This window comes from Dendrobates tinctorius, unplaced genomic scaffold (assembly GCF_039654945.1).
Source record: "Dendrobates tinctorius isolate UK_male_01 unplaced genomic scaffold, ASM3965494v1 ptg000019l, whole genome shotgun sequence".
Taxonomy (NCBI): Eukaryota; Metazoa; Chordata; class Amphibia; order Anura; family Dendrobatidae; genus Dendrobates; species Dendrobates tinctorius.
This window is the reverse complement of record NW_027361687.1, coordinates 49,631,536-49,659,497: the sequence shown is the minus strand read 5'-3', so window position 1 is coordinate 49,659,497 and position 27,962 is coordinate 49,631,536. Positions and strand designations below refer to the sequence as shown.

Below are 27,962 nucleotides of genomic sequence, written 5' to 3'. Positions count from 1 at the left end.
CTCTATCAGTCCACGGAGTCCTCAGCGGTGCTGCCGGAAAGTTCTGTTCCCAAGCGTGCTTTGCGAGAATGACCTCTGATGATGTAGCGGTCACGTGACCGCTATGTCACAAAGGTCATTTTCACCATGCACGCCTGGGAACAGAATTTGCTGGCAGCGCCGCTGGCTCGCTGGGGACCAGGATCGCCGATGAGATCGGGGTCTGCCAGGAGGTGAGTATTTCCATATTTTTAATTTTTTTATTATTTTTAACATTCTTTTACTATTGATGCTGCATAGGCAGCATCCATAGTAAAAAGTTGGTCACACTAGTCAAGCACTATGCTTGACAAGTGTGACCAACCTGTCAGTCACTTTTCCAAGCGATGCTTCAAATCGCTTGGAAAAGCACAAGCATTCTGCAAGCTAAAAATGCTTGCAAAACGCTTGTGTTTTGCAGGAAAACACATGCGAATTCTGCATGCGTTTTACCCACGGCGGGGAGTTGCGGAAATGCTGCGGACAATTCTGCAGCATTTCTGCAACGTGGGCACATAGCCTAACACTTTTGATCGCCGAGATAAAATAGCCCCAGTACAAGCCCCATTACATTAGGGCTTATTACACTAGTCATATCAAATCCATTTCCCTTACAGACACTGAACCATCAGGGATTGTTGAAGGGAAATGAGAGCTTCTGAAGAAGGCGCTGACAAATTCGTGATTGCATCTCTGTGCCTGAAGCACAAGACTGGATTTAGCACAAGCTGAATTTTGCAGACACTAAATCAGCAGAGTAGGGTGTAAGTTATAAGTCCACAAAGGCGCTGGCAAAATAGCGACTTATGCAGCAAGTGTTTTTGTAAGACTGATGTATGAGAATGTGTATCACACATCCAGGCTGGCAATTGGCAGCTGCTGGCAGCAGACTCGGGTACTATTGTGCTCACATAAGCAGATAATTAATATGTATTTACTGCCAGAAAAGCCAAAGTGGTATAATCACAGGCTGCTGCGTGCACTCATATTCGCCGCGATGTAGAACACCCTACATTATCGGTCAAAGATCGTGTTCCCACAGACAGTTTTCATATCCATCCAAATTACACACCCGTTCTCTACTGCAACACATAAATAAGATTGTAAACGGCTATAAGAAGAATCCAGAAGATTCACTTTTTCAGTGTCAAACTAATATATAATGTCTGCTGTAAAGTCTGTTTTTCCCATAATTAAGTCATGATTTTGCTCAGATACAGAACCAGCAGGGAATGAAGGGAGATGCAAGCTACAGAATTAAGAAGGCGCTGGCATAATAATGACTACTGTTCTGTGCTAGTAGTAGCAAATATGATTTAGCTCAAGGTTTTAAAGCTGAATAGTTGCCTAGTGCAGACACTAAACCAGCTGGGAGGGAAGGAAGATGTGAGCTTCAGAATTAAAAATGCAGTAGAAAAATGGTAGACGGCTGTCCTGTGTAATGTGATGCAAAGATGAAGTCAAGCCAGCTCTGACGAATCAAATGATGCCGGAAGCCAGAGGCGTATCTAGGCTTTCCTGCACCCGGGGCAAAAATTCGGTTCAGAAGAGAAGCTCGTTGTCACAGGACCTTAAGTATGAAAATCGCATATGAGTGAAATGTCCATGTGATGACTACTGGAACCTGCAAAGCTGAATCCTGACATTGCAGCTTCTGAATTCTCACAACTAATGCACTGCACACTTTTAGGATTCTCCCTTACCGGTCGTAAGAGTACACGGTCATATATCAGCACATGTATGTGATTTCTATACTTCTGGCCACATTCGACTAGACGTGCCCGGCCTCGCTCCGTTCATTTTCATTGAGTGAGGCCACACATGTCTAGTCAGCATGTGACCGCATGTATGTAAATTACCGGCATGAGACAATCCTAACAGCATTCAGTGAGCACTGTGAGAATTCAGAAGTCTGCAGTCACATAGAATGTCTGCAGACTCAGCACAAACCTGAACAACCCCTTTAATGTTCCTAACATAAATAAAAACATGAGAATAAGTCCGTATCACAAATAACATTTACATCCAGGTACCTTATAGATGACGTCGTCTCTGCAGCCGTTCTCCTTTTCTTCTTCTTGTCCAGACCCCATGATGAGTTTTCTCATCCACAGCCGTCTCTGCAGACTTCCATCTTCTCCGGTCTTCTGCACCAACTCTCCACACGTTCCCCTTAAAGATAGAAGTGTCATTATAATTCTCCTGAATAAAAATATGTGCAATATTCTGTCGCCTCACACTATTCCCCTCCCTCCTCATACTGTCTCCTCTAGCATCCCACCTGTTCATCATACTGTCTCCTCATATATTTACCCCCTCACTCTCTATACTGTCTGCTCACACATACCCCTGACTCCCCATACTGTGTCTGCACACATCCCATCACCCTCACTCCCCATACTGTGTCCACATACATTTTTCCCATGGCTACTCATACTGTGTCCACATATTTACCTGTTCGCTCCCCATACTGTCTGCACCCATCCCCATTCACCATACTGTGTCTGCACCCATCCCCCATACTGTTTCCTCATACATGCCCTCATACATACATACTCTTCATTTTGTGTCCTCAAATCTCCCCACACACATTAAATCCCCCCATCCCTCTCTAAATCCCCCATCCCCAATCCCCCAAACACATTGAGTACCCCCATCCCCACTTCAAATCCCTCACACACATTAAATAACCCCCATCCCCACTCCAAATCCCCCCACACATTAAGTATCCCCCATCCCCACTCAATAACCTCCCGTCCCTACTCCCAAATCCCTCCACACATTATGCACCCTCCACTCCATATCCCCCCACACATTAACCCCCATCCCCACTCAAAATAGCCCCACACATTAACCCCCATCTCCACACCAAATCCCCCCACACATTAACCCCATCCCCACTCCAAATTCCCCCACTCATTAACCCCCATCCCCACTCCAAATCCCCCCACTCATTAACCCTCATCCCCACTCCAAATCCCCCCACACATTAACCCCCATCCCCACTCATTATCCCCATCTCCCATCTTCGATGGTTCTTCAGCTCCACAGTGGAGCACACATACCACCAGCGTTCGCTCTGGGTGCTGGGGAGTGACATCAGCAGCGTGATCACATGACCTGGTCACGCTGCTGACGTCGCTGTGACCCAGCGGTCAGAGCTTCAATTGTACTGGCGTCTCTACAGACGCCAGTACAATTGATCACTGGGAGCTGGGCGCTGCAGCTTCTCTGCGCCGGCTGTTATGATTGAGTCACCGTAGGAGGCAAAAACAGAAATGCTAGCTAAGTCCAGAAAACCAGAGAAGTTGGCAGCTATCGGATTGCAGACCCCTGAACCTATCAACACAACTAGCAGTAGCCGTGGGGGGTTCCTACGATGCCCTAGACCCCTCGATCACAGCCGGAGAATTAAATAGGCCTAAAGAAAGAAAGGGGAAATCTAAACTGCCCCAGAGCAGACCCCAAAGCAATAGGCAGCCCCCAACATATAATGACGGTGAAGCAAGATGAAAATACTAACACAGACCGAAAGATAGACTGAGCAAAGAGGGACCCAAACTAACTAAATAGAAAAGGACAGGAAGGCTGCTGTCTGTAATCCGTGAAAAACCCTATGAAAATCAGAGCCAACAGACTGACAGTGAAAAAGGCCCTGAAGACGCTAGGCTTCAAAAAAGCTATGTCAGTACTCAGGAATATACTGAAGACAGAGCTACAGGCAAAAGGAGATTCAGCTCACCCCAGCAGGGAATGGCAGAATACTGAAAAGCAAGGAAAACAAAAAACAAAGCAAAAAGCTAACAGGCAAAACAGAAACTTAGCTTTAGAGGAGCAGGAATCAGACTGGTGTCCTAGAAGTCCACAGAGAAATCACCCGCAGGGCAGAAGGGCGTCGGCAGCCTTATATCCAGTCCGTGACTCCACTCAGCCAGTCATCCTCATTAGACTCAGGTGCCTGATAATCAGGCTCATTACCTTCCTTTACCAGAATAGGGAGTTCACCAGACCCCAGTGACGAAGGGGAAAATGAACTCACAACAGCCGGCTGTCAGCTTGACAGCTGGCACTGAGAACAGCCGACTTCCAGGCCGGGGGGGGTGGCAGAATGCAGCCGCCGAGGGAGACACTGCGGACTGCTGCATTAGGTGGCCCGACTGCGCCCCCCTGCTGGCTGTGCCCAAGGCAAATGCACCGACTGCCCCCCCTAGATACATCTCTGCCAGAAGCCACCAGGTGCCAGACTTGGACTGGAGTCCCCCGAAACAATCCATGTTGTAATGTAAGGTCAGCCCCATATACAATTGTATCACATCAACTTGTTGGGAGTTTTGGTTACCAGCCACACCAGTCTGTGGACCATACATGAACCACAGCACAGCTGAGACACAGGCAGTATTACAGATCCAGGTACCCTTTTACGTGATTGAGGTCGTTCTCACCCCTTTTGTCTCCAAGTAGTACAGACGCCATGATGACTTTGGAAAGACATAGCTCGTGCCTGCAGACATTTCTCTTCTCTGGTCTCCTGCAGAAAACCCGACACTGTCCCTTAAAATATAGCAGTGTCATTATCATTCCCTAGGAATAAAAATATCTGACATACGCTATGATCATGAATAAATTGCCCCACATACACTACCTCTCTCCATAAAATCTCTCACACAATTCCTCTCGCTATAATATCCTACCCATACTGCCCCTTCCCATATCCCCCCAGACTGCTTCTCTCCATAAAATTTCCCCATACTTCCCCTCTCCATAATATCCCTCCACAATGTCCCTCTCCATAAAATCCCCCACTTTTTTCCTTAATATCCTGCCACACTTAGCCTCTAAATACTATACTCCCACACTGTCCCTCTCCACCATATCCTCCCACACTTCAGCTCTCCATAATATCCCCCCTCTCCAAAATATATACCCACGCACTACTTCTCTTCATAATAACCACACTGTCCCTCTCTATAATATCCTCCCACAATGTCCTTTTCAATAAAATCAATGAATACGGCCCCCTCTATAATATCTTGCCCACACTACCCCTATCCATAATATCCTCCCACAAGGCTCCTGTTCTCACTATTTTACTCCCACTTCCCCTTGTGTCGAAACAGTAACACAACACAATCCATAAAATTAATCTTCAGCTTCTATATGGAGCGCTTACTGTCCCGATATGTCCCCCACATCTGTGCCACCTCTGCAATGACAGCAGAAATGTGACATGTCCCGACGCTGAGGTGTTCAAGTATATTTAATTGGGAACAAGAAGAAGGAAGCTGGAATCTACCGTTTTTCGCGAGTTGCAAGAAACCCTTCTGTGGCCGCATGCAACCCATTGGCCATATGTTGTGCAGACATGCTATAAGACATGATGTAGCTCAATGCTGTAAAGATAAACATTTGTCAGTACAGACACTGAACAAGCAGGGAATCAAGGAGTTAAAGATGATGTAAGCTTTAAAATTGAGAATGCAGGGGCAATTCTGACTTACAGTGGGGGAAATAAGTATTTGATCCCTTGCTGATTTTGTACGTTTGCCCACTGACAAAGATATGAACAGTCTATAATTTTAAGGGTATGTTAATTTTAACATTGAGAGATAGAATATCAAAAATAAAATCCAGAAAATCACATTGTATAAATGTATTTGCATTTTGCAGTGAGAAATAAGTATTTGATCCCTCTGGCAAACAAGACTTAATACTTGGTGGCAAAACCCTTGTTAGCAAGCACAGCAGTCAGACGTTTTTTGTAGTTAATGGTGAGGTTTGCGCACATGTCAGGAGGAATTTTGGTCCACTCCTCTTTGCAGATCATATCTAAACCATTAAGATTTTGAGGCTGTCGCTTGGCAGCTGGAAGCTTTAACTCCCGCCATAAATTTTCTATGGGATTAAGGTCTGGAGACTGGCTAGTCCACTCCATGACCTTAATGTGCTTCTTTTTGAGCCACTCCTTTGTTGCCTTGGCTGCATGTTTTGGGTCATTGTTTTGCTGGAAGAACCAGCAACAACCCATTTTTTTTTTTTTTAAACTGTTTATTTTATTATCTGAAAAAGTTTTTTTTTTTGAAAACATAAACACGAAAGGTTACACTTTAAGAAAAAGAGAAAAGGAAAAAATTTCCAACCTCTCTCTCCTTCCATCAAATATAACGAAACTTTTAGACAGGGGGGAGACGTAGGGAAAGATAGGGAAGGGAAGGGTATGAAGGAGTATTTGACACATTTTGCATACAGATCAGCACATCAAAATATATAAACTGTGTTCACTGGCGGTTAAGTGCTATTGTTCACAAAAAGGTCCCAAGGGGACCATATCCGTTGATATTTTTCCAGCTGGTTATTAATACATGCGGTGAGGTATTCCAGTCGCCTTGTTTCCTGGATTCTCTGTTCTAGATCTTGAATAGTAGGGGGAGAAGTCTTCTTCCAGAACGAGGATATAAGACACTTTGCCGAAGTCCAGATATGTAGGAGCAGCCTGGCCGAGTCCCTTGAGATACCCATAGGTGGAACATTTAGGAGATAATTGAATGGATCCAAAGCGACCTCAATCCCCAAAACTCTGTGGATCAACCCCCCCACTTCCCTCCAAAACAGAGCCAGGACATTACAGTCCCAAAAAATGTGGGTGAGAGACCCCTTATCTAGCTTACATCTCCAGCATTGGTCTGGTGTGTTGGGGAAGAGTCTATTCAAGACCTCAGGGGTATGGTACCAATGCATCAGTATTTTGTATTGGTTCTCTTTATGTGTGGTGCATATGGAAGTCTTTGCTGTCGTTTCCGAGATGGTCTGCCACATTGGTCTCAGAATCACTCTTCACAGATATGTTTCCCATTTCGTCATGTACGAGTGCTGTATTTCCATATGCGACGAGAGTATGTCATATATTCGTGAGATTAATCCCTTAGTTCAGTGGTCCCCAACCTTTTTTGCACCAGGGACCGGTTTCAAGCAAGACCATTCTTCCATGGCCCGGCAGGGTGGGGATGGAGGTGTGGCAGGGGCGGGGCTTTGGTCATAAGGGGCGGGGCTATGGACGCAGTTGTAGTTTAGCAGTGCATACTTATAATTAAATAACATTTATAATGTGACTCAACTCACCATAGGTTTTGAATGAGTGCTCCATCACCCCCATCCTTGCCTGCTCCATCACCCCATCATTGCCTTCACCCCATCACTCCCTTCTCCCCATTATTGCCTTCACCCCATCACCCCATCACTGCCGTCTCTCCATCACTCCCATCATTGCCTTCACCCCATCACCCCATCACTGCCGTCTCTCCATCACTCCCATCATTGCCTTCACCCCATCACTGCCGTCTCTCCATCACTCCCATCATTGCCTTCACCCCATCACCCCATCACTGCCGTCTCTCCATCACTCCCATCATTGCCTTCACCCCATCACCCCATCACTGCCGTCTCTCCATCACTCCCATCATTGCCTTCACCCCATCACTGCCGTCTCTCCATCACTCCCATCATTGCCTTCACCCCATCACCGCCGTCTCTCCATCACCACATCACTGCCGTCTCTCCATCACCCCATCATTGCCTTCTCCCCATCACTCCCATCAATGCCTTCTCCCATTACCCCCATCATGGCCTTCTCCCATTACCCCCATCATGGCCTTCTCCCATTACCCCCATCATGGCCTTCTCTCCCCATCACTGTCTTCTCCTCATGTCCCCATCTCCTTCAGGGCCAGGCTAACCTACACACACAGACACAAACACAAACACACACACACACACACATACATACACACACACAGACATACACATACATAACATACACACACACATACACACAGACATACACACACACACACAGACATACACACACACACATACACACATTATACATACACACAGACACCACCTCTCCTCTCACCTGTCCGCAGCATTGCCCGCGCTTCCTCGCTCTGACACAGCAGCGGCCGCGCTCCTCTCTGTGTCAGTCAGAGACAGGAAGCGCGGGCGGCGGGCAGGAAGCTGGACTGGTCCTTGCAGCTCCGCTCCTGCTATTCCCTCTTGCAGGCAGCGGAGCTGCTTTGATCGCTCCCTGGCCACCGCTACACTTGAGAGCAGTCTAAGAACTGCTGCGCGCTGCCCCAGCCCCCGCTACGTCACTGACCGCCCCTGGCTCCCCTTGTGTCCGCGAACCGGCAAGGGCACTGCAGCGGCCCGGTGCTGGGCCGTGGACCGGCGGTTGGGGACCCCTGCCTTAGTTGATGGACCCTGCCTGCAGAGGCCCTCAAATGGGGTAAGTTTGGGGAATGTAGTTGATTTGATCATTGATATAGCTAAGTGACGTATCTGGGCATAGGTGTAGAAAGCTTCTTTAGGAAGTCTAAATTTTTCTCGTAGGTCCTCAAAGGGGAGTATTGTGTTGGTGCAAGGGTCTATAATATCTACAAAACGAAAGAGTCTAGCCCGGATCCATGGGGTCGTCACACAACTATCTGAACTATTTTGTAAGGCTGTTGTGTATAAAAATGGCGTCAGTGGAGATTCGGTTGGTGCTAGTGAGCAGGCCTTCCTGGCCGCCCGCCACACTCGTCTCGTGAGTACCATGGGACCCAAAAGACTCGCATCTGTGGCATTTGAGGAATTTCCATACAATAAGGTAGCTGGGTGAATAGGGGCCAGCCATCTCTGTTCCACCTCTCTCCATCTATCCACTGAGGTCAAATTGGTCCAAGCAGGGACACGTCTCAGGTGTGTGGCTAAGTAGTATTTCCATATATCAGGGAAAGCTAAGCCACCCAATTTTCGGGGAGATATCAACACCGTTTGGGCAATTCGGTGGCGTTTGTGAGCCCAGACGAAGTTATTTAACGATTTTTTGATTCGTCAGATCACCAGTCTCGGGATCGGTATAGGTAATGTCTCCAGCAAATACAGTAATCTTGGAAGTATTGTCATTTTAACGGATGCCATTCTTCCAAAGAATGATAAATTGAGCTTTTCCCACTTGGTCAGTGTCTTTTTTAGGTCTTCCAAAAAAGAGGGGAAATTATGGGAGTATAGCGTTTTGTATGTGTCTGTTAACCCCTTCCTGACATCAGACATACTATCCCGTCCATGGGACCCGGGCCCCTATGCCCATGGACGGGATAGTACGTCTAGCGCGATCAGCGGCGCCCACGTGGTGAGCGCCGCTGATCGCAGCCGGGTGTCAGCTGGTTATCACAGCTGACACCCGGCACTATGTGTCAGGGGCGGTCACGGACCGCCCTCGACATGTTAACCCCTTGCACACCGCGATCAAACATGATCGCGGTGTACCGGGAGTTAAAGGGAAGCATCGGCAGGGAGGGGGCTCCCTCCGTGCTTCCCTGAGCCCCCCACGGCAGCGCAATGTGCAGCGCTGCTGCGGGGGACTCCTTTCCTCCAGCTGGCTTCCTCAGTGCCTGCAAAGCGCAGGCATGAGGAAGCCTTGTGCACTGCCTGTGACAGATTGCTGATCTGTCACAGTGATCTGTGATGTGACAGATCAGCGATCTGTCACAGGACAGTGATGTCCCACCTGGGACTATGTAATAAAGTAAAAAAAAAATTAAAAAAAAGTGTAAAAATAATTTTAAAAAAATCGCCAAATAAATTCATTTTTTGAAAATAAAAAAAACCCAAAACAATAAAAGTACACATATTAGGTATCGCCGCGTCCGTAACGACCCGCTCTATAAAACTGCCCCATTAGTTAACCCCTTTAGCGAACCCCTTAAAAAATAAAAATAAAAAACGAAGCAAAAAATAATGATTTATTATCATACCACCAAACAAAAAGTGTAATAACGCGCGATCAAAAAGACGCATATAAATATCCATGGTACCGCTGAAAACGTCATCTTGTCCCGCAAAAAACAAGCCACCACACAGCATCATCAGCGAAAAAATAAAAAAGTTATAGCTCGCAGAATAAAGCGATGCAAAAATAATTATTTTTTATATAAAATAGTTTTCATTGCATAAAACCGACAAAACATAAAAAAACGACCTAAATGAGGTATCGCTGTAACCGTACTGACCCGAAGAATAAAACCGCTTTATCAATTTTACCGCACGCGGAACGGTGTAAACGCACTCCCCCAAAAGAAATTCATGAAACGCTGGTTTTTGTTCATTCTGCGTCCCAAAAATCGGAATAAAAAGCGATCAAAAAATGTCACGTGCCCGAAAATGGTACCAATAAAAACGTCAACTCGTCCCGCAAAAAATAAGACCTCACATGACTCAGTGGGTCAAAATACGGAAAAATTATAGCTCTCAATATGTGGTGATGCAAAAACTATTTTTACAATAAAAAGCGTCTTTTAGCGTGCGACAGCTGCCAAAAATAAAAACCGCCATAAATAGTAAATCAAACCCCCCGTTATCACCCCCTTAGTTAGGGAAAAATAATAAAATAAAAAAAAATGTATTTATTTCCATTTTTCCATTAGGGCTAGGGTTAGGGCTAGGGTTAGGGTTAGAGATAGGGTTAGGGCTTGGGTTAGGGCTGAGATTAGGGTTAGGGGTGTGTTGGGGTTCGGGTTGGAGTTAGAATTGGGGGTTTCCACTGTTTGGGCACATCAGGGGCTCTCCAAATGCAACATTGCGTCTGATCTCAATTCCAGCCAATTCTGAGTTGAAAAAGTCATATGGTGCTCCTTCCCTTCCAAGCTCTGCCATGCGCCCAAACAGTGTTTTACCCCCACATGTAGGGTATCAGCCTACTCAGGACAAATTGCAAAACAATTTTTGGGGTCCAATTTCTCCTGTTACCCTTAGGAAAATAAAAAATTGGGGGCAAAAATATCATTTTTGTGGAAAAAAATGATTTTTTTATTTTCACGTCCGAGCGTTATAAACTTCTGTGAAGCACTTGGGGGTTCAAAGTGCTCACCACACATCTAGATAAGTTCCGTGGGGGGGTCTAGTGTCCAAAATGGGGTCACTTGTTGGGAGTTTCAATAGTTTAGGTACATCAGGGGCTCTCCAAACGCACATGACACCCGCAGACCATTCCCTCAAAGTCTGCATTCCAAAATTGCACTGCTTCCCTTCCGAGCCCCGACGTGTGTCCATACAGTAGTTTTCTCCCACATATGGGGTGTCAGCGTACTCAGGACAAATTGGACAACAACTTTTGCGGTCCAATTTCTCCTGTTACTCTTGGGGAAATGAAAAAATTGGGGACTAATTGATCATGTTTGTGGAAAAAATACGATTTTTTTATTTTCATGCCCGGGCATTATAAACTTCTGTGAAGCCCTTGGGGGTTCAAAGTGCTCACCACACATCTAGATAAGTTCCTTAGGGGTTCTCATTTCCAAAATGGGGTCATTTGTGGGTGTTTCCACTGTTTAGGTACATTAGGGGCTCTCCAAAGGCAACATGACACCCGCAGACCATTCCATCAAAGTCTGCATTCCAAAACGTCACTACTTCCCTTCCGAGCCGTGACGTGTGTCCATACAGTAGTTTTCTCCCACATATGGGGTGTCAGCTTACTCAGGACATATTGGACAACAACTTTTGGGGTTCAATTTCTCCTGTTACCCTTGGGAAAATAAAAAAATTGGGGAATAATTGATCATGTTTGTGGAAAAAATACGATTTTTTTATTTTCATGCCCTGGCATTATAAACTTCTGTGAAGCCCTTGGGGGTTCAAAGTGCTCACCTCACATCTAGATAAGTTCCTTAGGGGGTCTAGTTTTCAAAATGGAGTCATTTGTGGGGGGTTTCCACTGTTTAGGTACATTAGGGGCTCTCCAAAGGCAACATGACACCCGCAGACCATTCCATCAATGTCTGCATTCCAAAACGTCACTACTTCCCTTCCGATCCCCGACGTGTTCCCATACAGTAGTTTTCTCCCACATATGGGGTATCAGCATACTCAGGACAAATTGGACAACAACTTTTGGGGTCCAATTCCTCCTGTTACCCTTGGGAAAATAAAAAAAATGGTGACTAAAAGATCATGTTTGTGGAAAAAATACGAATTTTTTATTTTCACGCCCGGGCGTTATAAACTTCTGTGAAGCACTGGGGGGTTCAAAGTGCTCACCACACATCTAGATAAGTTCCTTGGGGGGTCTAGTTTACAAAATGGTGTCATTTGTGGGGGGTTTCCACTGTTTAGGTACATCAGGGGTTTTCCAATCGCGACATGGTGTCCGATCTCAATTCCAGCCAAAAACGTCAAATGGCGCTGCTTCCCTTCCGAGCTCTGCCATGCGCCCAAATAGTGGTTTACCCCCACATGTGGGGTATCAGCGTACTCAGGACAAATTGCACAATAACTTTTAGGGTGCCGTTACCCTTGGAAAAATAAGAATTGAGGGTGAAAAGATCATTTTTGTGGAAAAAATATGATTTTTTAATTGTACGGCTTTATGTTATAAACTTCTGTGAAGCCCTTGGGGGTTCAAAGTTCTCACCACACATCTAGATAAGTTCCTTAGGGGGTCTAGTTTCCAAAATGGTGTCATTTGTGGGGGGTTTCCACTGTTTTGGTACATCAGGGGTTTTCCAATCGCGACATGATGTCCGATCTCAATTCCAGCCAAAAACGTCAAATGGCGCTGCTTCCCTTCCGAGCTCTGCCATGCGCACAAATAGTGGTTTACCCCCACATGTGGGGTATTAGCATACTCAGGACAAATTGCACAATAACTTTTAGGGTCCTGTTACCCTTGGGAAAATAAAAATTGGGGTGAAAAGATCATTTTTGTGGAAAAAATATGATTTTTTAATTGTACCGCTGTACGTTATAGACTTCTGTAAAGCCCTTGTGGGTTCAAAGTTCTCACCACATATCTAGATAAGTTCCTTGGGGGGTCTAGTTTCCAAAATGGGGTCACTTGTAGGGGGTTTCCACTGTTTAGGTACATCAGGGACTCTCCAAACGTGACATGGCGTCCGATCTGAATTCCAGCCAATTTTGCATTGAAAAAGTCAAACAGCGCTCCTTCCATTCTGAGCTCTGCCATGCGCCGAAACAGTCGTTCCCCCCCACAAATCAGATATCAGCGTACTCAGGACAAATTGCACAATAACTTTTGCAGTCCAATTTCTCCTGTTACCCTTGGTAAAATAAAAAAAATTGAACCTGAAGTATTTTTTTTGTGAAAAAAAGTTAGATGTTCATTTTTTTTTTAAATATTCAAAAAAATTCCTGTGACGCACCGCAATTAATAAACTTCTTGAATGTGGTTTTGAGCACCTTAAGGGGTGCAGTTTTTAGAATGGTGTCACTTTTGGGTATTTTCTATCATATAGACCCCTCAAAGTGGCTTCAAATGTGATGTGGTCCTAAAAATAAAATGGTGTTGTAAAAATGAGAAATCGCTGGTCAACTTTTAACCCTTATAACTTCCTAACAAAAAAAAATTTTGGTTCCAAAATTGTGCTGATGTAAAGTAAACATGTGGGAAATGTTAGTTATTAAGTTTTTTGTGTGCCGTATCTCTGTGATTTAAGGGCATAAAAATTCAAAGTTGGAAAATTGCAAAATTTTCAAAATTTTTGCCAAATTTCCGTTTTTTTCACAAATAAACGCAAGTTATTTGAATGAAATTTTACCACTAACATGAAGTACAATATGTCACGAGAAAACAATGTCAGAATCACCGGGATCCATAGAAGCGTTCCAGAGTTATGACCTCATAAAGGTACAGTGGTCAGAATTGTAAAAATTGGCCCGGTCATGAACGTGCAAACCACCCTTGGGGGTGAAGGGGTTAAGTAAATCCCTAAATATTTTAAGTGGTCTTTTTTCCAGGTGTATGTAAATGCCGATTGCAGTGTTGCGATGGTCGATGGTTTTAGGTTAAGCGGCAGAGCCTCCGTTTTTGTATCATTAATTTTATAGCCTGACAGGTTGCCATATTCGTTTAGAATTGAGTGTAGGTTGGGCAGAGAGATCAGGGGATTCCGTATTGTTAAAAGGATATCATCTGCAAAAAGTGATAACTTATACTCGTGTCCCCCTACCTGAATTCCCTGAATGTCCGGGTTCTCCCTGACCTGTGCAGCTAAGGGTTCTATACAAAGTACGAATAATAGGGGGGGCAGGGGACACCCCTGTCTAGAGCCATAATATATGGGGAAAGCAGATGATGACGCGTAAGCTTCACCGAGGCCTCAGGATTCGTATATAAGCCCCGAACAGCCTGCAGAAAAGGTCCCTCGATGCCGAATTTTTAAACGTGGCAAACAGGAAGGGCCAACCCAGCCTATCGAAGGCCTTCTCCGCATCGAGACTGAGAAGCAAGCCCTCCCCCCCTCGGTGGTTTAATGCATCTATAAGGTCTATCGTTCGTCTGGTGTTATCCCCCGCTTGCCTATTCAAAACAAATCCCACTTGGTCCCCATGAATCAGCCGTGGGAGGAATATTGATAATCTGGTGGCCAGGATTTTTGCAAATATTTTTAAGTCTGTGTTTAGCAATGATATTGGGCGGTAGCTTGCACAGTTCGAGGGGTCCTTTCCAGGTTTTGGAATCACTGTTATGTGGGATTTCAGCATCGAGGTAGGGATCGGGTTACCACTGAGGAATGAATTAAATAGAGTCTGCATGTGAGGGACAAGTGTATCTTGGAATATTTTATAATATAAATATGAGAAACCATCTGGTCCTGGGGCTCTTCCACTTGGGAGCTCTTTGATTGTGGAGTTCAATTCCTCCGTGGTAATAGGGGTGTTAAGAGCTTCCGCGTCTAGTGTTGGGAGTGATCGAGCGGCGAGATACTCATCAATTAAATGGGCTCTTGTTTCTGGGTCTGCCGGAAGAGTTGAGGGAAGCGAGTACAACCCGGCGTAGTAGTCCCTGAAGGTATCTGAATGTCCCTGGGGGTCGTATGTCAGATGTCCTCGTGTATCTCTGATAACCAAGGGTGTGGATTGCGCCTTACGGTCCCTAAGCTGTGCTGCGAGAAGGGAGTGGGCCTTATTACCCCTCTCATAATATCGTTGTTTAGTAAACGCCATCATTTTCTCCACCTTCCCAACCGCCAGATCCTTTAGCTTACTCCTTACAGTTACGATGGATTTTAATTTAGCAATGGAGGGTTTAGTGAGCATGTCTCGCTCTAGTGTTGTAAGCTGACTGGTGAGTTCCCGGTGCTGTCTCTCCGCGTCTCTTTTCATGTGGGATGCTAATGAAATGCAATTACCCCTCATGACAGATTTATGTGCTTCCCATAAAACAGATTGGGAGGAGACAGATCCCTTATTTAGTTGAAAGTAGTCCTCCAATTGGCCTTATAGCTTAGTTTGGTACATGGGGACCTTTAGGAGATGATCATTGAGTCTCCAATGACATACCCTCCTGGTTGTGGTAGAGTCACATACGTCCAACAATACGGGGGCGTGGTCGGACCAGGTAATCTGGCCAATCTCAGAACTCCCAGTGATGCGCATTGCCGGAAGGTTCCCCAGGAAAGTGTCGATGCGTGTATGTGTGGAATGGGGGTGTGAGTAGAATGTATATTGTCGGGAGGTGGGGTTCGCCACTCGCCATAAATCAAAAAGGGCATGTTTGTGAATCAGAGCACGAAAGGCCTTTGCTTGCCTGGCTATGTGTGCTCCCGTCTGTCGGCCACTTAGTGAGTGTCTATCTCTGACCTCTGAGAACGGGACATTAAAATCGCCACCAATAAACAATGTGGAAGGAAGCTCTCGAGTAACCTTATTTAGGACCCGCTCAAGGAAGGGTATTTGACCGACGTTTGGGGCGTATATGTTGCATAAAACAATTGGGGCTCCTTTTAGTTGTCCGGTCAGGATGATGTATCGACCCTTGGGATCTTTGATAACCTTAGTGATTTGAATTGGGCAACCATTGGCTATGAGGATAGCTACCCCTGCTCTTTTTTTAACACAGGGAGCCGTGTATGCTGTGGAAAATTTACTCCGTGCAAAGTGAAATGAGCCTGTGTCGTCGTGGTGTGTTTCTTGTATAAACGCCACATCTGCCTTTGAGGTTTTTAACTCCTGTAGAGCTAATCGTCGCTTAACATTGGAGTTAAGCCCTTTAACATTCATAGTTATTATACGAATCATGGTTGTGTTTGTAAGTATTTAGTTGAGAATGGATCCTAGTCCTACACTGCTTCAGTAGATGTAGTTTTCTTATCCCCGCATGGTGAATCTCCGCCAGACTGCTCCCCATCGTCGCTGACACATCAGCATGCATCATGTAAATCAAGTAAAGATAAATCACATTAGGAAAACACATTAGGAAAGGAGGGAGACAACAACAACATTTAGAACCATCACAGATGAATATGTCAACAATGACAGTGAGTTATCGGAATCAGTCTTTCTGGTCTTCAAAAAGTTAAGAACTGTGGTCGAGTGTCTATAATTAACGCTTGAATAACAATAGAGTTGTTCCCTCTAGAGCCGTGGGTGCTCTAGGAGTCAGATTCACTCGTAAGGGTCTACGGATTCGGCTATATAACAGAGCCTCCGCTTCGAAACCAGGATCTTTGAACAAAGATGTATATAGAAAAGAAAAAGAGTATACAACTAGCTTTAGGCATGTCTACTCCCCACAGACATCTTTAGTAAGTGATGAATAGTATGGCCAACAAGGATTGCTCAATATTTGCAGTGTGGCTGTGTTTCGTGTCTCATTTCTTATGGGGTGTTTGCCCCCCCCCCGGTCCACCGGAACCCGGGGACGCAGGGGAATGCTGCCTTTTAGAAGACACCCGACGCCAGACCTCCGGAGGGGGCGGCGGAGGGGGAATCAGCCCCCAGTTGGACAACTTCGGCATAGGAATCTCCAGAATCTCGCAGAATTGGGGAAGATCAGATGCTTCTCTGAGCGTGGCTGTACGACCGTTTTTCCTGGCCGAGAGGCTAAAGGGGAATCCCCATCTATAGAGAATCTGTGCTCCCTCAGAGTGTCTAGAAGAGGTCTGACCATCTTCCTCTTTTGTAGGGAGAGGTCTGTCAGTAGTTGGAGAGAGTGACTTTCGTATTCCATATTACACAGCTTCCGTGCCTGCTGCATGATTTCCTCCTTAAGCTTATAGTCAGTGACACAGCAGATGACGTCTCTAGGTGTTTGGGAGGAATTTTTTGGCTGGAGGGCTCTGTGAGCTCTATCTAGGCTTATTTTGTGAGATGGCGGAGCCTTCAGAATTTTGTTGAATATATTTTGTAAAATTATGAATAGGTTTTCCTCTCCGTTATGTTCAGGCAGGCCTCTGATTCTTATATTATGACGCCGTCCCCTGTTGTCTAAATCCTCAAGATCGCGCTGGTACTCACGAAGGGTGTCGTGCTGTGCTGTTATGGTAGCAACAACCCATTTTTAATGTTCTGGTGGAGGGAAGGAGGTTGTCACTCAGGGTTTTACGGTACATGGCTCCATCCATTCTCCCATTGATGCGGTGAAGTTGTCCTATTCCCTTAGCAGAGAAACACCCCCAAAACATGTTTCCAGTGGGGACGGTGTTCTTTGGGTCATAGGCAACATTTCTCTTCCTCCAAACACGGTGAGTTGAGTTAATGCCAATGAGCTTAATTTTTGTCTCATCTGACCACAGGACCTTCTCCCAGTCACTCACAGAATCATCCAGGTGTTCACTGGCAAACTTCAGACAGGCCTGCACATGTGCCTTCTTGAGCAGGGGGACCTTGTGGGCACTGCAGGATTTCAAACCTTTACGGCGTAATGTGTTACCAATGGTTTTCTTGATGACTGTGGTCCCAGCTGCTTTGAGATCAATAACAAGTTCCCCCTGTGTAGTTTTAGGCTAATCTCTCACCTTCCTCATGATCAAGGATACCCCACGAGGTGAGATTTTGCATGATGCCCCAGATCGATGTCGATTGACAGTCATTTTGTATTTCTTCCATTTTCCTACTATTGCGCCAACAGTTGTCTCCTTCTCACCCAGCGTCCTACGTATGGTTTTGTAGCCCATTCCAACTTTGTACAGGTCTATGATCTTGTCTTTGACATCCTTAGAAAGCTCTTTGGTCTTGCCCATGTTGTAGAGGTTAGAGTCTGACTGAGTAATTGAGTCTGTGGACAAGAGTCTTTTATAAAGGTGACTATGTAAGACAGCTGTCTTTAATGCAGGTAATGAGTTGAATAGGAGCTTCTAACTGGTCTGTAGGAGCCAGAACTCTTAATGGTTGGTAGGGGATCAAATACTTATTTCTGAATGCAAAATGCAAATAAATTTATATAATTTACACAATGTGATTTTCTGGATTTTATTTTTGATGTTCTATCTCTCAATGTTAAAATTAACCTACCCTTAAAATCGTAAACTGTTCAAGTCTTTGTCAGTGGGCAAACTTACAAAATCAGCAAGGGATCAAATACTTATTTCCCCCACTCTAACTACTGCTCTATGACTTGAATATAAGACACGATTTAGTTCAAGATTTTAAAGAATAGTTGTCTAATGCAGACACTGAACCAGCAAGTTGTGCAATTTTGCAGTACCAAAATTATGATTGTAGCTCTGTGACTGGTGTGCCAAACATTTCGTTTTACAGTCTATTTTTACATCATATTTGTATGTACCCTGAACAAGCAAGGAGTGAAGGAAGATGTGAGCTTCAGAACTGAGAAGGCACTATTAAAATAGTGACTGCAGCTCTGTCAAGGCAGTACAAAATATATATTTCATTAAGTGATAACTAGGATGTGGTATTTTAGTGTTCCCTGTTTTTTTAATATCCCATGGAGGTCTGGATTTAGAATGATACTCAAAATCAAAGTGGAAAAAAATTCAAGGCTGATCCAACTTCAGTGGAAATGCCTCAAGACAAGGAAATGATGCCGAGTAGTGAGTGTGGCCTCCACATGCCTGTATGACCTCTCTACAATGCCTGGACATGGTCCTGATGAGGCAGCAGATGTTTTCCTGAGAGATCTCCTCCCAGACCTGGATTAAAGCATAAGTCAACTCAGAGACACACTGTTGTGTAACGTCACGTTGGTGGATGGAACAAGACAGAATGTCCCAGATGTGCTCAATTGGATTCAAGTCTAGGAAACGGGCAGGCCAGTCCATAGCATCAATGCCTTTGTCATGCATGAGCTGCTGACAAACTTCAGGCACATAAGGCGTAGCACTGTCATGCATCAGAAGGAACCCAGGGCCCAGTGCACATGCATATGGTCTCACAATGGGTCTCAGAATCTTATCCCGGTACATAATGGCAGTCAGGGTACCTCTGGCTAGCACGGAGGGCTTTGCGGCCCTCCAAAGAAATGACTCCTCATACCATTCTCATACCATTACTGACCCACTGCTGCTTGGTTATAGTCCTCCTATGACCCCCTCCACATCTCCTGTTCCAGGCATCTGCTCCTTGCTCTGAACACTGTGCTGACATAGTTACCCTTCTTGCTAGAGCTCGCATTGATGTGCCATCCTGGATGAGCTGCACTACCTGAGCAACTTCTGTGTGCTGTATGGTAGACACCACATCATACTATTGCACAGTACCTATAGAGGTGAAAGCAATGACAAGATGCAAGTGACCCAAATAACTGCCAAAAAGGATGAGAACAGAGAAATGGTCTGTGATCATCCACTGCAGAGCCACTCTTTTATAGGGGCTGTCTTGCGAACTGCCTATCTTTTCTACCTGTTGTCTGTTACATTTGCAAAAGAGCAGGAGAAATTTTTTCACAATCAGGTTGATTTCACAGAAATGTGATTCACTTATAGTTACATTGTGTTGTTTACACGTTCCCTTTATTTTTTGGAACGGTACACACACACACATATATATATATATATATATATTATATTCAAACAATGTGAAAATCATATAGCCAGCTCACCATAAAGGAGTTCCTCTTGATGCAGTAATCGGTGTTCACCCTATACTATGCACGGATCCAGGCAGGGAGTATGCCCCAACAAATAGAAATATGAGGAAATTGGGATCCAGCAAAAGGATGAAAGTTCACCAGATTTATAAAAACTTCTTCTTTATTAATCCATTATATCATAAAAAGTATGAGGAACTCCAATCAATTAGTAGCATTCCAGCAAGGGACTACATGTTTCAGCACTATGTGCCTTCCTCACGTGAGGAAGGCACATAGTGCTGAAACATGTAGTCCCTTGCTGGAATGCTACTAATTGATTGGAGTTCCTCATACTTTTTATGATATAATGGATTAATAAAAAAGAAGTTTTTACAAATCTGGTGAACTTTCATCCTTTTGCTGGATCCCAATTTCCTCATATTTCTATATATATATTATATATATAGATAGATATATATACAGTATAGTGTGTCTGTAAAGTCATGGTGTACTTTTGACCAGTCAATGGAAAGGAACAAAAAACGATAGAAATGTGAAATCTGCTCCAAATAAAAGAAAACCTCTCCCAGTTTCATACCTATTCAGTGCAGTTCGATGTGGGCTCCATGTGTTGCCCTACACACATCCAAACGATAGTGAAGTTCTTGCCACACATAAGTAAGGACGTCTGGTGTAACAGAGGAAATAACGTCTATGATTCTCTGATTTAAGTGATTAATGTCGTTAATATGTTCAATGTGGTCATGTTGTTTCACATAACCCCAAAAGTAAAAGTCTAAGAGCGTCAGATCCGGGGGTCATGATGTACTTTTATACTTTCCTGTGACTGGTCAAAAGTGCAGCATGACTTTACGGACACACTGTATGTGTGTATATATATATATATATATATATATATATATATATATATATATACAGTGGGGAAAAAAAGTATTTAGTCGGTCAGCAATAGTGCAAGTTCCACCACTTAAAAAGATGAGAGGCGTCTGTAATTTACATCATAGGTAGACCTCAACTATGGGAGACAAACTGAGAAAAAAAAATCCAGAAAATCACATTGTCTGTTTTTTTTTCATTTTATTTGCATATTATGGTGGAAAATAAGTATTTGGTCAGAAACAAGCAATCAAGATTTCTGGCTCTCACAGAACTGTAACTTCTTCTTTAAGAGTCTCCTCTTTCCTCCACTCATTACCTGTAGTAATGGCACCTGTTTAAACTTGTTATCAGTATAAAAAGACACCTGTGCACACCCTCAAACAGTCTGACTCCAAACTCCACTATGGTGAAGACCAAAGAGCTGTCAAAGGACACCAGAAACAAAATTGTAGCCCTGCACCAGGCTGGGAAGACTGAATCTGCAATAGCCAACCAGCTTGGAGTGAAGAAATCAACTGTGGGAGCAATAATTAGAAAATGGAAGACATACAAGACCACTGATAATCTCCCTCGATCTGGTGCTCCACGCAAAATCCCACCCCGTGGGGTCAGAATGATCACAAGAACGGTGAGCAAAAATCCCAGAACCACGCGGGGGGACCTAGTGAATGAACTGCAGAGAGCTGGGACCAATGTAACAAGGCCTACCATAAGTAACACACTACGCCACCATGGACTCAGATCCTGCAGTGCCAGACGTGTCCCACTGCTTAAGCCTGTACATGTCCGGGCCCGTCTGAAGTTTGCTAGAGAGCATTTGGATGATCCAGAGGAGTTTTGGGAGAATGTCCTATGGTCTGATGAAACCAAACTGGAACTGTTTGGTAGAAACACAACTTGTCGTGTTTGGAGGAAAAAGAATACTGAGTTGCATCCATCAAACACCATACCTACTGTAAAGCATGGTGGTGGAAACATCATGCTTTGGGGCTGTTTCTCTGCAAAGGGGCCAGGACGACTGATCCGGGTACATGAAAGAATGAATGGGGCCATGTATCGTGAGATTTTGAGTGCAAACCTCCTTCCATCAGCAAGGGCATTGAAGATGAAACGTGGCTGGGTCTTTCAACATGACAATGATCCAAAGCACACCGCCAGGGCAACGAAGGAGTGGCTTCGTAAGAAGCATTTCAAGGTCCTGGAGTGGCCTAGCCAGTCTCCAGATCTCAACCCTATAGAAAACCTTTGGAGGGAGTTGAAAGTCCGTGTTGCCAAGCGAAAAGCCAAAAACATCACTGCTCTAGAGGAGATCTGCATGGAGGAATGGGCCAACATACCAACAACAGTGTGTGGCAACCTTGTGAAGACTTACAGAAAACGTTTGACCTCTGTCATTGCCAACAAAGGATATATCACAAAGTATTGAGATGAAATTTTGTTTCTGACCAAATACTTATTTTCCACCATAATATGCAAATAAAATGAAAAAAAAAACAGACAATGTGATTTTCTGGATTTTTTTTTCTCAGTTTGTCTCCCATAGTTGAGGTCTACCTATGATGTAAATTACAGACACCTCTCATCTTTTTAAGTGGTGGAACTTGCACTATTGCTGACTGACTAAATACTTTTTTGCCCCACTGTATACACACACATACACACAAACATACATACATGCATACACAGATAAACATGTTCCAGTCCAGAAACCCTCATTTCCCAGGGGCTAATCCAAAATTTCAGCTCATTACAGAGTATATTGCAGCTGCTTTGCTTACATGCTTTGTAGACAAGGCGGCATTCATTGAGCACAGACAGAAAAATCAGCACCATTTGTCTTGGTTTAAGTGAATGCCAATAATGAATTTAGCGGGCTGAGTCTCCTGCACCCTCATTTGTACTTCAGAGAGGCGAGCTATAAAATCACTTGCATCAGTTAACAGAACAGACTGATCCAGCAAAATATTTGATGATGGAATCAGTGCAAAGATTAATCTGGTAAATTCCAACATTCCAATACAAACACATAGCCAATCATGGCGTACTTACCGTAGTTTTACCATGATGACACTTTTTATTTTAGAAACCGCGGGTAACAATGTACTCCCGGATTCAATTGTTGCATTTTTTTCAATTTTGAGGTCAATGATAAAAAAAAACATTAGTGCATGATTAATACTGCCATACAGCTCATATCAAGCGTACTTAAACACCACTTCTATTTACAAGAAAATGACCACTATAATACTGCCATCTATGCACAAGAATATAACTACTATAATACTGCTCCCTATGTACAATAATATAACTATTATACTGCCCCTTATGTACAAGAATATATCTACTATAATACTGCTCCTATGTACAAGAATATAACTACTATAATACTGCCCCTATGTACAAGAATATAACTACTATAATACTGCTCCTATGTACAAGAATATAACTACTATAATACTGCTCCTATGTACAAGAATATAATTACTATAATACTGCTCCTATGTACAAGAATATAACTACTATAATACTATAATACTGCCCCCTATGTACAAGAATATAATTACTATAATACTATAATACTGCTCCTATGTACAAGAATATAACTACTATAATACTGCCCCCTATGTACAAGAATATAATTACTATAATACTATAATACTGCTCCTATGTACAAGAATATAACTACTATAATACTGCCCCCTATGTACAAGAATATAATTACTATAATACTATAATACTGCTCCTATGTACAAGAATATAACTACTATAATACTGCCCCCTATGTACAAGAATATGACTACTATAATACTGCTCCTATGTACAAGATTATAGCTACTATAATACTGCCCCTATGTACAAGAATATAACTACTATAGTATTGCCCCCTATGTACAAGAATATAACTACTATAATACTGCTCCTATGTACAAGAATATAACTACTATAATACTGCTCCTATGTACAAGATTATAGCTACTATAATACTGCCCCTATGTACAAGGATATAACTGCTATAATACTGCTCCTATGTACAAGAATATAACTACTATAGCATTGCCCCCTATGTACAAGAATATAACTTCTATAATACTGCCCCTATGTACAAGAATATAACTACTATAATACTGCCCCTATGTGCAAGAATATAACTACTATAATACTGCCCCTATGTACAAGAATATAACTGCTATAATACTGCTCCTATGTACAAGAATATAACTACTATAGTAATGCCCCCTATGTACAAGAATATAACTACTATAATACTGCTCCTATGTACAAGAATATAACTACTATAATACTGCTCCTATGTACAAGAATATAACTACTATAATACTGCCCCATGTACAATATAACTACTATAATACTTCTGCCATATGCAATAGTACTATAATACTGCCCCCTATGTGCAAGAATAGAATTACTATAATACTGCCCCCTATGTACAAGAATAGAACTACAAGGTGGGCCATTTATATGGATACACCTAAATAAAATGGGAATGGTTGGTGACCCAGATCGGCGCGCTGAATTTGCAGAATGGGCAAAACAAAAATTGGAACAGGACCCTCAGTTTACACAGAACATTATGTTCAGTGATGAGGCAAACTTTTTTGGATGGCCATTTATATGAATGCACCTAAATAAAATGGGAATGGTGACAGTTTTCTTGCGTAGGGTGTCTTGCATTGAAATCATCCGCAATTACCCAGGTACTGCGTTCACCAAACATCAACACAATTTCTATCCGCTCCTCACGTGTTAACCTCTGCAACGTCAATGACTGTAAACAAAGAGAAACTTGTAATTAACTCATGAAAGAATATATTTATGTTAAAACCAAGCACACCATTGTTTTTCCTGTGAAATTCTCAATGATTTTGATGTTTCACATGACCCTCTTCCCATTGAAAAAAATAAAGTTGGATCCAAAATGGCCGACTTCAATATGGTCACCATGGCCACCACCCATCTTGAAAAGTTTTCCCCCTACCATATACTAATGTGCCACAAACAGGAAGTTGATATCACCAACTATTCTCATTTTATTTAGGTGTATCCATATAAATGGCCCACCCTGTACTATAATACTGCCCCTATGTACAAGAATAGAACTACTATAATATTGCCCCCTTTGTACAAGAATATAACTACTATAATACTGCTATGTACAAGACTATAACTACTATAATACTGCCCCTATGTACAAGAATATATCTACTATAATATTGCCCCTATATAGAATATAACTACTATAATACTGCTCCTATGTGCAGGAATATAACTACTATACTACTGCCCTCTATGTACAGTATAATAATATAACTACTATAATATTGCCCCTTATGTTTTTTATTTTTCTAGGTTTGAAATCGGAAGACAATCGATGCCACAATGCTATTAACAATGGCCGGTGAGATACTAAGCACCACAATGTCAACGTCAGGAGCTGCCCTTCCGGTATCTTCTCTAACCTTAGAACAAAAAGCTGCCTTCGTCCTTGTGTTCCTGCTCTTCATCTTCTTGGGGCTTCTCATCATACGTTGCTTTAGGATCCTCCTCGATCCTTACCGCAGTATGCCCTCGTCCACATGGACGGATTACATGGAAAAGGACACCTTCGACTACCGTTGGGCCTGACTAGGGTATCATGGTCCTTGTCATGGGATGAAGAAAAAAAATTTCGATTTTGTCACCCAACTTTCACTGATGGCCTTCAAGAAATCAGCTTAGGGGATCGGATGTGGATTTGTGTGTTTTTTTTTATTTCTCAAAGCCGAATTGTGTGGGATGTTTACATCAACTGTGAAGCTTTGTGACCAACAACGCTAAGCACTAAAGTGGCACACAGCTGACATAGATTTGCCAATACAATAAACAATGAAGCCTCATTACCGCACTTTTTGTGCAAGCCTACGCCGGAATGTTCAGTGACTGTCATCGCAACTTTGTGAGTTCTGTGTTGATATTGTAAGGTGAGCGTTGGAAAAATCAAAAAAAAAAGCATATCCATTTTTATGTAGGTTAGAAATGTTCTTGGCTTCAGCCTTACGCTTTGAATTGTACTTTAAAAAAACCCTCGGGAATACTTTTTTTTTTTTTTTTTTTTTTAAATACTGAAAAACAAAATTGAATTAAAATGGAAACCGAACAGACTATTATTGGACCAGAAAATGATCTATAAAATTAAAAATGAAGGCGATCCATAATTATGTTGACATAAGGTTAGAAATGTTCTGTAATTTTTGAAAACCCCAAATTACCTCAGAAAATATTTGAAAACTTTTTTTGTAAAAAAAAAAATATATTATGGAAAAAAATCTAAAATCTCTTTTGGACCAGAAACTGACCTAGAAGTACTACGTTTATGAATTCGGGAGTTGTGATGTTCTTATTCTTGACTATGCGAATGATTATCGGCACACCGAGTGCATCATAATGCTCAACCAAAATCTCACCGTATTTCTATAACAGCATCATCACCAATGCGGGACCAGCTAAAAAAAACGGACAAAGTTTTGGCAACACATTCCAAAGGGGTTGTTTCTGCAACCTTCCATGATCTTGTGCAGGTGTTTTTTCCAAAAAATTAAAAAAAAAAACAAAAAAAAAACACATTTTTAGACTCCAAGGTTGCCTCTTTTATTGGTAGTTGAGCATTTTTGAACAAATTTTTCTTTTATTAATTTTTTAAAAGAATCCTACAAATAGAAAGGTGGACTGTTATCTGAGGATGGTTAGGCTTGTTTTACACTAATTGGGTGTTTGCGTCCCGTTATAGCGGGCCTTTTTTGCGGGCCGTATCGCCACATTTTTCAATCTGCCGCAATAACGGACCACAAAACACTTGCGGATCGACGTTTTTTGGGTTTCCAATACTACCCTTGTTTTTGCGGCCCCATTGATTTTCAATGGGGGCCATGTCCGTAAGCCGTGAAAAAGATTGAGCAGGCTCGATCTTTTTTCACGGCCATATGGCGCACAGCGCTCCATGGAATTATTGCGGCCCCATAAAAATCTATTGGGGCCACAAAAACGGGACACAAAAACCCGGTAAGTGTAAAAGAAGCCTTACACTTACAATGTCTAGTTTAGGGGACCAGTCTGATCAACTGACATGTCCGTTTTCAGTAAATATACTTCCTTTAAAATTACAATTCAGGAGCATCTTTTCTGCGAACGTTGCATTGTGCTGCTCCTCTTTTAACACTCCTGGAAATATATCAAATAAATTAACAAGTGGGTGATCCCTTTTTTTCATTGTCCAACAAGTGGGTTTCTAGACTGTCTGACATTGACTGGCTAAGTATCAGTTTGTGCCCGGACGCGCTCCAGAAGTATAGTGTGAAACGTGAAGGAAAACATGCCATTGCTAAATAGACATGTCAGGAGAGCTGACTGTTCCTCTTTAAGCGCTAGGTGGAAATTTAAAGTGGGACCAGTCACTGCCAGGAATGATCCTTTTCGTGCCAAAAATGCAGGTTTGTCTGAGCGAAGAAAAAGTGTCTGCTGTTTCCATGGAAACTTGACATCTTGATTCAAAAGTGTTCTACTTTGTGACAACAGAGGAAGATAAGGCCTCAGGCGGCACACTTCAGAACGCAATAGTATATACATGATGGAATATAAATACCAGCTCCCAAAAGTATCTGCTGACTCGTTCATGTGCTCCAGCATTTTTTGTGTGTGCGCAACGTGAAAAATCCAATAAAAATGGAGATGCTTTTTCAGTGTCTCGGGGTCACTTCGGTTTACATACATTGCTAGTCATAGATCCGTAATATGCCAATAAGTCACCGATCAGTAATATGCCACCTACAGTCTGCTATGGGTCTATGCTGTACCTTCAAAGCAGCATAAATAGCAGCTAGTCCCAAGAGAGGGCATTGTACATGGTATTATACTGTTTTATAGACCTGAGACTCCACCATTTACTAAGAAAATATACAAACTCAATAAAGAGGCTCAGGAGTTTAGGACTAGTACCACTATTATTATGGGGGGAACTATTAAAATGCAGCCGTTGATGGATCTTGTATTTTTAGAAGAGCTCCACAGGTTTACGTATGGGAATATTGAACAACACCAGTTATACAGGTGTAATTAAGAAGAGATGACCTGAGCTATACTAAGGTCCATCAAAAGTAAACAGTCTACTTGTAGATGGTTTACTTGATACAATTTTTGGGAAGGTTTCAATTTTTCACAAACCACTTCTCCTCACAGTTCCATGGCAGGT

The 27,962-nt window shown here is 43.1% G+C and overlaps 1 protein-coding gene across 1 annotated transcript; it reads left to right on the top strand.

Annotated features, from left to right (window-relative positions):
• The first annotated feature begins 126 nt into the window (after positions 1-126).
• Positions 127-27,448, top strand: LOC141082635 (cortexin-2-like). The gene is made up of 3 exons (XM_073566586.1): positions 127-212; positions 19,485-19,559; positions 25,186-27,448. The coding sequence occupies exons 1-3, from the start codon at positions 127-129 to the stop codon at positions 25,361-25,363; spliced, it is 339 nt and encodes a 112-aa protein (XP_073422687.1). The 3' UTR covers positions 25,364-27,448.
• The last annotated feature ends 514 nt before the right edge of the window (positions 27,449-27,962 follow it).

Excerpts from the sequence above, each read along its gene's own strand:
- LOC141082635 (XM_073566586.1), top strand. The coding sequence starts at position 127 with ATGCACGCCTGGGAACAGAATTTGCTGGCAGCGCCGCTGGCTCGCTGG. Across the intron at positions 213-19,484 it reads AGATCGGGGTCTGCCAGGAG|ACACCACATCATACTATTGC; the intron begins GTGAGTATTTCC and ends GCTGTATGGTAG. Across the intron at positions 19,560-25,185 it reads CAAGTGACCCAAATAACTGC|ATCTTCTCTAACCTTAGAAC; the intron begins CAAAAAGGATGA and ends TGCCCTTCCGGT.